At 37.3% G+C, this 13,494-nt stretch overlaps 1 protein-coding gene and 1 long non-coding RNA gene across 2 annotated transcripts in view; one reads left to right on the top strand and one right to left on the bottom strand.

The window, feature by feature from the left end:
- Nucleotides 1–218: 218 nt before the first annotated feature.
- Nucleotides 219–13,494, bottom strand: part of RRP15 (ribosomal RNA processing 15 homolog) — a 47,396-nt gene continuing 34,120 nt past the window's right edge. The window contains exon 5 of the mRNA XM_082395417.1: nucleotides 219–723. Coding sequence (XP_082251543.1) covers nucleotides 580–723 — 144 coding nt within the window. The 3' untranslated portion in view covers nucleotides 219–579. The remainder of the gene's footprint in view (nucleotides 724–13,494) is intronic.
- The window catches only part of LOC309630693, a 212,346-nt gene continuing 208,637 nt past the window's right edge, over nucleotides 9,786–13,494 (top strand). Inside the window, exon 1 of the long non-coding RNA XR_014245892.1 lies at nucleotides 9,786–10,192. This is a non-coding gene — a long non-coding RNA (uncharacterized lncRNA). The remainder of the gene's footprint in view (nucleotides 10,193–13,494) is intronic.

Below are 13,494 nucleotides of genomic sequence, written 5' to 3'. Positions count from 1 at the left end.
GCATATAAAAGGAAATCATATAAAAGTAGAAATTTGATGCTTCTTAAATCATAATTGCCAGAGTGTCTAAAAATAAAATCATCACCCCAAATCAGAAATGCTATAATTTAAAAATTTTGCTACACAGGTTTTCTCAATAGCTCACCAAAAAAAACCCACCAACCCTTCCCCACAAAAAATATACATATATAGGTCTGTAAGTTAGAGGCTGAAAAATATTAACTTCAAGGAGTTCATTTTAATTATGAATTGATATTGCATTTCTACAACCCTTGGTGATACTTAAATAAAACACCAATATCCAAAAGCAACAGGTAAACCTATAACGAACTTGGCAAAATGCATATCTCAAGTAGAAATATTTCTTTCTACAAACATTCTAAAGAACAATGCTTAAAATTATACAAGGTTTGAAATATCACTTTAACCAAGTTTACATGAAAAAGAGAAACACCGAAGTTGATAATAGTGAAAGTCTTTTGGCTCTCTTACAAATGGTATCTTTATAATTCCCCAACTTTCAGAGCATGAGTATTTTTCTAGGAAAAATAAAATGGAAACTGTGTTTCTTATATAGCTTTATGTGTCAGAGTCACTTCCAGACCCCGGCCTGTTGTCATCTGGTCCATCACTTTCTTTGTCCCAGTCTTTCATGGATGCTCCCATCATGAAATTATCACGTAGGATAGTCCATCCTGGGCCCTCTTCTGATTTTGCTTCAGTCTGTGGAAAATTACACAATCAAAATATTCAGAAGTCAATTTCATCATAAGGAACTTTTAAAATTCCAAGCTATAAAACAAACCTGTCAACACTTTTACATTAGGAGTGAAATCAAGACAATTTATAGACTGACTTTATTTATACACTATGATCATATATGCACAAATATGTAGTACTATGCTAAAATATTTCAGCCTTATAAAAGAACCATGAAAGCAGAATTAAACTTTTTTTTTTTTTTGCAGTGGGGGGTATAATACAGTAAAATCTAGGTTTGGTATCAATTTTTAAAATCTTCTGACAATCAAAACAGACTTACAAAATATCGTTTAACATTCAGTGATAACTTATTAGAAAATGTTTGGCAAATTATTTTAACACAAAGAGAAATTTAACAAAGGTTTTTAACCCAAAATAAAGGCGAGAAAATGAAACTAACCTGATGCTGTGCTAGGTTTTAATAGATGCTATCTCATTTAACATTTGATAAAAATTTGAACCAAATGTTCTTTATTTAGGTTATGATCTCACTGCCTGCCCAAATCATGGACTCAAAAGACTAATCACATGCTAAAACCATAAATATCTGAAACAGGCAATAAACATAATAGGTAGTCAATTCATTTTGTTTATTCATAGGATTTATATAAAACTATATAAGAGAGTCTAAGAATTACAGCCTCTTATTTCACGCTACAACAGTACCACCTTGTGGCATTAATTAAGTAATGCAGGATGCTGAACTCTAAACTGGTTTCTTTCCTTCATTCCACAAATATTTACTGAGAAATGCATATCAAATACCTTTCTTAGTGTTAGAAACAGAGTGATGACCAAAACAAAGTCCCTGTCTTCATGGAGCTAACAGTCTGTGCTTTTCTACTTATGCCATTCACAGAAATACACAATGTGGGAAAAATCTCTCTAAATATACGAGAACCCATTTGGTTAGAAAATACTGTTACCTTATGGGAGCCATTAATCATATAAAAAGTAATTATTAAGGGAAAAGATGTTAAAGACATTTACTGGGTTAAGAGATTACTTATCTAATTCTGCTGAAGCTATCTTTTATTTTAAAAAATATAGCCCTGAAACAGTCATACCATTAAAAAAAAAAAAAAAAAAGGACACTATTACAAACAGGAAAAATCTCCTATTGGCTTACTCCTCAGGGCTTGTCCCTCAGTAGAACCCAAAGACTGGACAGCATATAAATGTGAGCAAAGATTTCAGAAATGACTTAGTGAATCAAACAGTGCACTTTATACTATAATTTAACCAGCATAAAGAAACAAAAACATCTGTGCTAGGTTAAACCCAATAGTAAGACAGTTCCAATGCTTTTCACGCCACACTGATAGAGAGTAATGAAGTAGAAAGGCAACTGATAATGCTGCTCACAGAGGATGCTGACACCTCCCCATCCCTCATGTCTACAGTGTCAAACCTACATTCCTAAAAACGATTTCTGCTTCTGTCAGATTAAATTACCTAACTGGATAAAAGGCCATTTTCCCTGATTCAACTGAAGTTTTCTTTGCCAATCTCCTCACCTTACTTAAGTAAGAGAGAGTTGCTCCCAATGAACAGAGATCCACTTAGAACCAATAACTGTAACACTTCTCCTGCCAAATTAACTATTCAAAGTTTTCAATTAAATTCTAAAAAGTGTATGCTTCCTGGTATAGGCATACACAAATTACTAACTAGTAAAGACAGCCTGACATTAGTGTTTGTGTTTACATGCGAGTATGCACAAGCTTAATGGTAAGGCTCCATGTTTAAATAACTACACCCAACATGCTATGAACACGTTACCGACCCGGAGCAGACAGACCCCACGTGACCGACCTCAATGCAGACTTGCTTCTACATGAGAGCTCACCCTGACAGCCAACTGCTGCCGCATCACAGAGTTGCAGGCGCCACAAGAAAGGAGGGAAGGAAGAAGGGGAGACGAGGACAAAATCTTTAACAGGCAGTTCAGAAAGAAAGAAAAGAATAACAGTGGACCGAAGGAAAGGATTCATTAATTAAAATGGTGAGACCTACTGTCTCGATCAAGACGATCAAGCAAACGTATGTTTTAGGCAAAGAGAGCGATCATAGCATAAATTCAAAGCTCTTCTCAACTGTCCAACTTGAAGATAATGAAGTAAAGCTTTACTGGGGGTCTTGGTGGTGGCGTTCTGGTTTCCACGCACTCATAGAGCCTGCTTCAGTCCGTCTCAAAGTGTGGCCCTCACACCGGCATCAGCATCACTTGCTAGGAATTCACAATCTCAGGCCCATAAATACAGAAACATTAAAAAAAAAACAACCCCCAAAACTTGGGCCCTGCTCCGGACCTACTGAATCAGAAACTCTGGTTTAATCTGTTTTAACAAGCCCACCAGTGCTTCTGGGGCTCACTAAAGCCTGAGAACCACCAAATAAAAGGACACGTATGTCTTAGTGACAGTCTTCTTTCACTGCTGTAAGACTAAGTACACTTTACGGCTAAGAGAGAAAGGATTTCAGATTTTGGAATCCAATGTCAGACACAGCACTGGATGCTTGACAGACTGCCATCATTCAAGCTACATTACAGTGGCATTTTTATACCACAAAGCAACAATATGGAGAAAAAAACAGACAACATAAACTTTAGTACTAACAAGTGTAGGTTAACATAGTTTAAAAACAGGTATTTTCTATAGTATCTCTCAAGATGGCAGCTCAAGAAAAAAAAAATCTCTCAAGATGACCCTTTAACTTCAAATGCCTCCACATGCTGAAGAAATATGCAGCAAGAAAAAAGGCAGGGGATCCGTGTTGAGGTGGCTGTTTGAACATAAACGAGTCCTGCTCAACGGCACAGCTTAAGCAACCATGGAACAGTGACTGTTGTTTTAAAGACATAATCCACAAGGACAAGATCCAAAGAGAAAAAACAGCAACAAAATTGTAGAAGGTGGAAGCAGATGGACTGGAGGAAAGTGTCTTGGCAAAGCCAAGGAAGGTGAATCCTACGCCTGCAACCATCAGGCTGACAGCTAACCCAACTCACGCTGCAGAATGCTCAGGGGAAAAAACAAAAACCTAGACACGGGCAGTTCTGGGTACTTCTGGAAGTGAGGGTAGGAACAGAGGAACCAAAATAAAGAGAATTGGGTGAAAGTTATCTTAAGAAACAATCAGGTCTCTAGATCCGCTCCCCACTCCACACTCCCCTGGCAGAACACTTGAGGTTTAACCCCTGGAGAGGTTATGAGCTAGCACAGATGAAGGCATAGGTGCAGTACCAAAACTAGGGGATTAAGTTACACACACACACACACACACACACACACACACACACACACACTCCACCCCCAACAATGAGTCCCAGGCTTCTTCTCACATTGGGCTCCCAAAATGCTGGTCAACAGATCTTTTTTCTCCAGGCAGGAGATCAGGAATACTCTAGAAAATCTGACCAGTTAATAATAAGTAACCCACCGAGAGAAGCCTACATTAAAGCTCACATGTCATGTGGACAATATACACATACTCAGAGTTTCCAGTAACCTTCTTTAGGATTATTTGTTCTAGTCATGAACAGACAACTAAGGTTTATCAGAAAGAAGACAGAGAATAACATAAACAAACACAAACATTTAAAAAGCAACTTGCTTGGGAGATTGGATTGACATATATACACTAATATGTATAAAATAGATAACTAATAAGAACCTCCTGTATAATAAATAAATAAAATAAAATTCAATAAATAAATAAATAAATGAAAAATAAAAAAATAAAAAGCAACTTGCAGGAAAAAGAAACTATTCAGGCAGATAGCAGAAGCAAGAAGAACTACAATCCTGCAGCCTGTGGCACAAAAACCACATTCACAGAAAGACAGACAAGATGAAAAGGCAGAGGGCTATGTACCAGATGAAGGAACAAGATAAAACCCCAGAAAAACAACTAAATGAAGCGCAGATAGGCAACCTTCCAGAAAAAGAATTCAGAATAATGATACTGAAGATGATCCAGGACCTCAGAAAAAGAATGGAGGCAAAGATGGAGAAGATGCAAGAAATGTTTAACAAAGACCTAGAAGAATTAAAGAACAAACAAACAGAGATGAACAGTACAATAACTGAAATGAAAAATACACTAGAAGGAATCAACAGCAGAATAACTGAGGCAGAAGAACAAATAAGTGACCTGGAAGACAGAGTGGTGGAATCCACTGCTGCGGAACAGAATAAAGAAAAAAGAATGAAAAGAATTGAAGACAGCCTAAGAGACCTCTGGGACAACATTAAACGCAACAACATTCGCATTATAGGGGTCCCAGAAGGAGAAGAGAGAGAGAAAGGACCAGAGAAAATATCTGAAGAGATTATAGTCGAAAACTTCCCTAACATGGGAAAGGAAATAGCCACCCAAGTCCAAGAAGCACAGAGAGTCCCACACAAGATAAGCCCAAGGAGAAACACGCCGAGACACACAGTAATCAAATTGGCAAAAATTAAAGACAAAGAAAAATTATTGAAAGCAGCAAGGGAAAAACGACAAATAACATACAAGGGAACTCCCATAAGGTTAACAGCTGATTTCTCAGCAGAAACTCTACAAGCCAGAAGGAAGTGGCATGACATATTTAAAGTGATGAAAGGGAAGAACCTACAACCAAGATTACTCTACCCGGCAAGCATCTCATTCAGATTCGATGAAGAAGTCAAAAGCTTTACAGACAAACAAAAGCTAAGAGAATTCAGCACCACCAAACCAGCTCTACAACAAACGCTAAAGGAACTTCTCTAAGTGGGAAACACAAGAGAAGAAAAGGACCTACAAACACAAACCCAAAACAATTAAGAAAAGGGTAATAGGAGCACACATATCGATAATTACCTTAAGCGTGAATGGATTAAATGCTCCAACCAAAAGACACAGGCTTGCTGAATGGATACAAAAACAAGACCCATATATATGCTGTCTATGACAGACCCACTTCAGACCTAGGGACATATACAGACTGAAAGTGAGGGGATGGAAAAAGGTATTCCATGCACATGGAAATCAAGGGCTTCCCTGGTGGCGCAGTGGTTGAGAGTCTGCCTGCCAATGCAGGGGACGCGGGTTCGAGCCCTGGTCTGGGAAGATCCCACATGCCGCGGAGCAACTGGGCCCGTGAGCCACAATTACTGAGCCTGCGCGTCTGGAGCCTGTGCTCTGCAACAAGAGAGGCCGCGATAGTGAGAGGCCCGCGCACCGCGATGAGGAGTGGCCCCTGCTTGCTGCAACTAGAGAAAGCCCTCGCACAGAAACGAAGACACAACACAGCCATAAATAAATAAATAAATAAATAAAAATTTTTTTAAAAAAAGTCTTTTATCTTAAAAAAAAAAAATGGAAATCAAAAGAAAGCTGGAGTAGCAATACTCATATCAGATAAAATAGACTTTAAAATAAAGAATGTTACAAGAGACAAGGAAGGACACTACATAATGATCAAGGGATCAATCCAAGAAGAAGACATAACAATTATACATATATATGCACCCAACATAGGAGCACCTCAATACATAAGGCAACTGCTAACAGTGATAAAAGAGGAAATCGACAGTAACACAGTATTAGTGGGGGACTTTAACACCTCACTTACACCAATGGACAGATCATCCAAACAGAAAATTAATAAGGAACAACAAGCTTTAAATGACACAATAGACCAGATAGATTTAATTAATATTTATAGGACATTCCATCCAAAAACAGCAGATTACACTTTCTTCTCAAGTGCACACGGAACATTCTCCAGGATAGATCACATCTTGGGTCACAAATCAAGCCTCAGTAAATTTAAGAAGACTGATATCATATCAAGCATCTTTTCTGACCAAAACGCTATGAGATTAGAAATCAATTACAGGGAAAAAACTGTAAAAAAACACAAACACATGGAGGCTAAACAATACGTTACTAAATAACCAAGAGATCATTGAAGAAATCAAAGAGGAAATCAAAAAATACCTAGAGACAAATGACAATGAAAACATGACGAACCAAAACCTATGGGATGCAGCAAAGGAAGTTCTAAGAGGGAAGTTTATAGCAATACAATCCTACCTCAAGAAACAACAAACATCTCAAATAAACAACCTAACTTTACACCTAGAGGAACTAGAGAAAGAAGAACAAACAAAACCCAAAGTTAGTAGAAGGAAAGAAATCATAAAGATCAGAGCAGAAATAAATGAAACAGAAACAAAGAAGACAATAGCAAAAATCAATAAAACTAAAAGCTGGTTCTTTGAGAAGATAAACAAAATCGATAAACCATTAGCCAGACTCATCAAGAAAAAGAGGGAGGGCTTCCCTGGTGGCGCAGTGGTTGAGAATCTGCCTGCCAATGCAGGGGACACGGGTTCGAGCCCTGGTCTGGGAAGATCCCACATGCCGCGGAGCAACAAGGCCCGTGAGCCACAACTACTGAGCCTGCGTGTCTGGAGCCTGTGCTCCGCAACTAGAGAGGCCGCGATAGTGAGAGGCCCGCGCACCGCGATGAAGAGTGGCCCCCACTTGCCGTACCTGGAGAAAGCCCTCGCACAGAAATGAAGACCCAACACAGCCAAAAATAAATAAAATAAAATAAATTAATTAAAAAAAAAATACCTAGCTCCATCATTAAAAAAAAAAAAAAAAAAGAAAGAGAGGGAGAGGACTCAAATCAATAAAATTAGAAATGAAAAAGGAGAAGTTACAACAGATACCGCAGAAATGCAAAGCATCCTAAGAGACTACTATAAGCAACTCTATGCCAATAAAATGGACAACCTGGAAGAAACAGACAAACTTTTAGAAAGGTATAACCTTCCAAAACTGAACCAGGAAGAAATAGAAAATATGAACAGACCAATCACAAGTAGTGAAATTGAAACTGCGATTAAAAACTTCCAACAAACAAAAAGTCCAGGACCAGATGGCTTCACAGGTGAATTCTATCAAATATTTAGAGAAGAGCTAACACCCATCCTTCTCAAACTCTTCCAAAAATTTGCACAGGAAGGAACACTCCCAACCTCATTCTATGAGGCCACCATCACCCTGATACCAAAACCAGACAAAGACACTACAAAAAAAGAAAAATTACAGACCAATTACAGACCAATATCACTGATGAATATAGATGCAAAAATCCTCAACAAAATACTAGCAAACAGAATCCAACAACACATTAAAAGGATCATACACCACGATCAAGTGGGATTTATCCCAGGGATGCAAGGATTCTTCAATATACGCAAATCAATCAATGTGATACACCATATTAACAAATTGAAGAATAAAAACCATATGATCAACTCAATAGATGCAGAAAAAGCTTTTGACAAAATTCAACACCCATTTATGATAAAAACTCTCCAGAAAGTGGGCATAGAGGGAACCTACCTCAACATAATAAAGGCCATATACGACAAACCCATAGCAAACATCATTCTCAATTCTCAAGATCATTCTCGTCATTCTCATTCTCAAAAACTGAAAGCATTTCCTCTAAGATCAGGAACAAGACAAGGATGTCCACTCTCACCACTATTATTCAACATAGTTTTGGAAGTCCTAGCCATGGCAATCAGAGAAGAAAGAGAAATAAAAGGAATACAAATTGGAAAAGAAGTAGTAAAACTGTCACTGTTTGCAGATGACATGATACTATACATAGAGAATCCTAAAGAGGCCACCAGAAAACTACTAGAGCTAATCAATGAGTTTGGTAAAGTTGCAGGATACAAAATTAATGCACAGAAATCTCCTGCATTCCTATACACTAACAACAAAAGATCCGAAACAGAAATTAAGGAAACAATCCCATTTACCACTGCAACATAAAAAATAAAATACCTAGGAATAAACCTATCTAAGGAGGTAAAAGACCTGTACTCAGAAAACTATAAGACACTGCTGAAAGAAATTAAAGATGATACAAACAGATGGAGAGATATACCATGTTCTTGGATTGGAAGAATCAATATTGTGAAAATGACTATATTATCCAAAGCAATCTACAGATTCAATGTAATCCCTATCAAATTACCAATGGCATTTTTTACAGAACTAGAACAAAAAAAATCTTAAAATTTGTATGGAGACACAAAAGATCCTGAATAGCCAAAGCATCTTGAGGGAAAAAAACGGAGCTGGAGGAATCAGACTCCCTGACTTCAGACTATACTACAAAGCTACAGTAATCAAGACAGTATGGTACTGGCACAAAAACAGAAATATAGATCAATGGAACAGGACAGAAAGCCCAGAGATAAACCCACGCACCTATGGTCAACTAATCTATGACAAAGGAGGCAAGGATATACAATGGAGAAAAGACAGCCTCTTCAATAAGTGGTGCTGGGAAAACTGGACAGCTACATGTAAAAGAATGAAATTAGAACACTCCCTAACACCACACTCAAAAATAAACTCAAAATGGATTAGAGACCTAAATGTAAGACCAGACACTATAAAACTCTTAGAGGAAAACATAGGAAGAACACTCTTTGATATAAATCACAGCAAGATCTTTTTTGATCCATCTCCTAGAGTAATGGAAATAAAAACAAAAATAAACAAATGGGACCTAATGAAACTTAAAAGCTTTTGCAAAGCAAAGGAAACTACAAACAAGATGCAAAGACAACCCTCAGAATGGGAGAAAACATTTGCAAATGAATCAACGGACAAAGGATTAATCTCCAAAATATATAAACAGCTCATGCAGCTCAATATTAAAAAAACAAACAACCCAATCCAAAAAAGGACCTAAATAGACATTTCTCCAAAGAAGACATACAGATGGCCAAGAAGCACATGAAAAGCTGCTCAACATCACTAATTATTAGAGAAATGCAAATCAAAACTACCATGAGGTATCACCTCACACCAGTTAGAATGGGCATCCACAGAAAATCTACAAACAACAAATGCTGGAGAGGGTGTGGAGAAAAGGGAAGCCTCTTGCACTGTTGGTGGGAATGTAAATTGATACAGCCACTATGGAGAACAGTATGGAGGCTAAAAATAGAACTACCATATGACCCAGTAATCCCACTACTGGGCATATACCCTGAGAAAACCATAATTCAAAAAGACACATGCACCCCAATGTTCATTGCAGCACTATTTACAATAGCCAGGTCATGGAAGCAACCTAAATGCCCATCGACAGACGAATGGATAAAGAAGATGTGGTACATATATACAATGGAATATTACTCAGCCATTAAAAGGAACGAAATTGAGTCATTTGTAGAGACGTGGATGGATCTACAGTCTGTCATACAGAGTGAAGTAAATCAGAAAGAGAAAAACAAATATTGTATATTAACGCATATATGTGGAACCTAGAAAAATGGTACAGATGAACTGGTCTGCAGGGCAGAAATTGAGACACAGATGTAGAGAACAAACGTATGGACACCAAGGGGGGAAAGTGGCGGGGGAGGGGGAGGGGTGGTGGTGGGATGAACTGGGAGATTGCGATTGACATATACACACTAATATGTATAAAACAGATAATTAATAAGAATCTGCTGTTTAAAAAAATAAATAAAATTAAATTAAAAAAAGAATACACTGGATAAACTTTAGTCAGTTGCTTTTAGTGTCTTTTACAAAAACAAGAAGCTCTGGGGAAAACAAGATGATTCTGCTAGGACAAAATGCATGACAGGACAATACTGCCTGGGTGTGGTTTGGTTTTTAGTGCCTGGGGCATAGTCCATATTAATAGTATTTCTCATAATCCTCCTGATATGATCACTGGAGAAGAGTGGGAATTGAGCTTTTTCACTTATTTCTTTAAAAAAAAAAAAAAAAAAGGAACTATTCAAATAAAGAAAATTTAGGGGAAAATACCGTTAATATCCTTGAAGAGTTAGAAGATTATATTGCATCCACAAAGCGAGAACAGTTACTATTTTAAAATAAACATTAAGAGAATAACAAAGAGCTTGAAATTTAAAACGCGATGGCAGAAATAAAAAAATTATAAGGGTGAGAAGATAAAGTTAAGGAAATTACGCAGAAGAGAGTAAAAAGAAAAACGTGATGGAAAACAGAAGAAAAAGTAAGATAATCGGAGAACCAGTCCAAGAGGTTTAACATACAAATAACAGGTCTACAGACAGAGATATGCAAAAATGGAGAGGAGGAAAATCGATGAAATACTTCCAGAAAATTTCCCGAAAGTGAAGCACACACATTTCCAGAGTTAAAGGAGCCCTCCTGAATGTCCAAAACACTAAAGAAAAATTGAGCCACATCAAGGACACCATGTAAAATTTCAGAACAAAGCGGCGCTAAAAGAACGTGCTATAAGCTGCCAGAAAGCAAACAAATAAATCACATACATACAGATGATCAGGAATCAGAATAAGATTCAGATTTTCCTACAGCACCACTGTAAGCAAAAAAGCAATAGATGAATGCTTTCCAAATGCTAAAAGAAAAGAATTTCCAATTGAACATTTAATACCCAGATGCACTGTTATTCAAGTGTGAGGACAGAATAGGGGCACTTTCAGACACATGAGGTACCCAAAACTTTACTTCCAATTAAGCCTTTCTCGAGAAACTACTGAGAATGTCCTCCACAAAAAGCTGGAGTAAATCAAGAAGAGAAAGACACAGGAAAGAAAAAAATCAGGACATCCAGTGCAGGAAAGAGAAGGGCATGTCCAGGATGAGACTGAATGGAGACTCCAGCACGGTGACTACAGTCAGGCAGGGAGGAAAGCTTGCAGCAGTGACCTCGGGAAAGGCTGCCGAGAGCTGTCATCACCAGCCAACTGCCACAGTCCCATCATTTTAACTGGACAAAACCCCTAGAGGCTATGCTTTACCGAAACAGTGGGAGTAAACCAAGAGAGAAGAAGATACGAGATCCAGGAAACAGGGAATCCAATCCAGCAGACATTCCAAGGATCAGAAGAAATTTACGTCCCAGGATGACAACTGTGAAGCGGCCCAAGACAGCAATCAACCCAGAAAAAGGAAAACAGAGGATTCTAGGAGAGAATGTCTCCAAGAAAGTTTTTATAATAGATACATTACCTGAGGTAATTTGATTTTGAAAAACTAAATAAATTGTGGAAGTTAAATATGAAAATCAAGGCGATTATTCATGTCAGGGAAAACAAATAGAAAGGAAACGTAAGTAAGGAATATTACAATCTTTAGCTGTAAATAATACTTGTACAGGCATAATAATATATGTTGAACACTGAATTAGCAAAAAATTATAAACTAACTATATTGAAAGGACAGCTGGGAGGAAACAGACTGTGTGAGAGGAATGAAATCTTTGCCTACAATAAGAGAAAGCCAATAGGTAACACCTCAAATTGACAAATCAAAAGATCTGGCTGTGTGATAGTCGGGAAGATGAGATGTGTCAGTGCCAGCAGAACTAGCCACAGGAGCCAGCTGTCCTGGTTGCCCAGGTTGCCCTGGGGTCAGAGCCGTGCAGAGCAGACAGAATGGGGCAGAAAACTGCTTTATTTGATAATGAACTTTTTGGCAAAATGTGGTCTTTTAAACTACATGCCTAAGTAAAAATTAATTTAAAAAGGAAAAAACAGGACAACAAGGAGAAAACCAACTATTCTTCAATCATTTCCACAAATCCCAAGTTTTACAAGCCTCCTCCAACATCTTCCTAAAAAAATCTCTCCCAAGAAACCTTTCTGGTTTTATTAACCATAATGATTCTGCTTTCCTTTCTAACTTATTCAATGAAAAAAAGAATTATACTATGAAGCTATTATGTGCCAGACACTTTATATAATATTCCCTTGCTTCTCATTCTCTTAAGTTTCCTAGCCAGATTGCCATTGTCCTTCTCATCTTTAATAAGGAAACTAAGGCTCAAAGAAGTGAAGCAACTTATTTAAGTCAGAGTTAATAAACGGCTGAGTCAATACTTAAATCCAGATCCATTTGATTCCAAAGCCCAAGTTCTTTCCATAATACTACACTGCTCTACAACTTAATCAATATGAACAAAATATATTACTAAGTCATCTGTTATAACCTAAAAATTACACAGTAGAATGAGTACTAAAGTACACTGAAAACAACTGAATACACTTTCAGATAGTTTCTATGAAAGTCAAAACTTGGGCAAATTATCTCACACAACAGATTTACATAATTTCAACTTACTGGATCTTTTCCATAAAGATGACTTAACCATTAAGTAGAAAACTTCCTAAATGCTTGGAGCACCCACAAAGAAAAGGTAGATCAGAGATTAATATAAGAAAAGGAGAAAGCTTGAAGCAAATTCCAAATGTGTCATTTGTTGGTAAAATTTGCCTAGGGTGATCCCTAGACAGATTTCATTAAATGTTAAGACGTCATGAGAATTAAAGGTTTTTGTTTTATTTGTAAAATAGAAGTAGTGGCAATATGATGTATTATGTTTACAACAGGAATAAAAAACCAAGAGAGTTCTGGATTTGAATCATTGTTAACCACTGACTACAACACTACAAATGAGAAAGTTTAGATAGAGGTCCGAGATTTGAAGGAAATTAAATGTACTTCCCTTTCTTAACCTTGGTATAAATGTAATGTAAGAGACAGTTAATCATACTGTACATGTGAGGCACAGATATTTACCACCATCAGATGGAAGATGTCTTGACATCTAAGTCTGGATTGATAAAAATTTAGCAGCTTATGAAGTCTGTCAGGGTTACTGCAAGGCAGCAATGACTCAATGACCTAAAG

This window comes from Balaenoptera borealis (genome assembly GCF_965194805.1).
Source record: "Balaenoptera borealis genome assembly, chromosome: 1".
NCBI lineage: Eukaryota > Metazoa > Chordata > Mammalia > Artiodactyla > Balaenopteridae > Balaenoptera > Balaenoptera borealis.
This window is presented reverse-complemented; position numbering and strand designations above follow the sequence as displayed.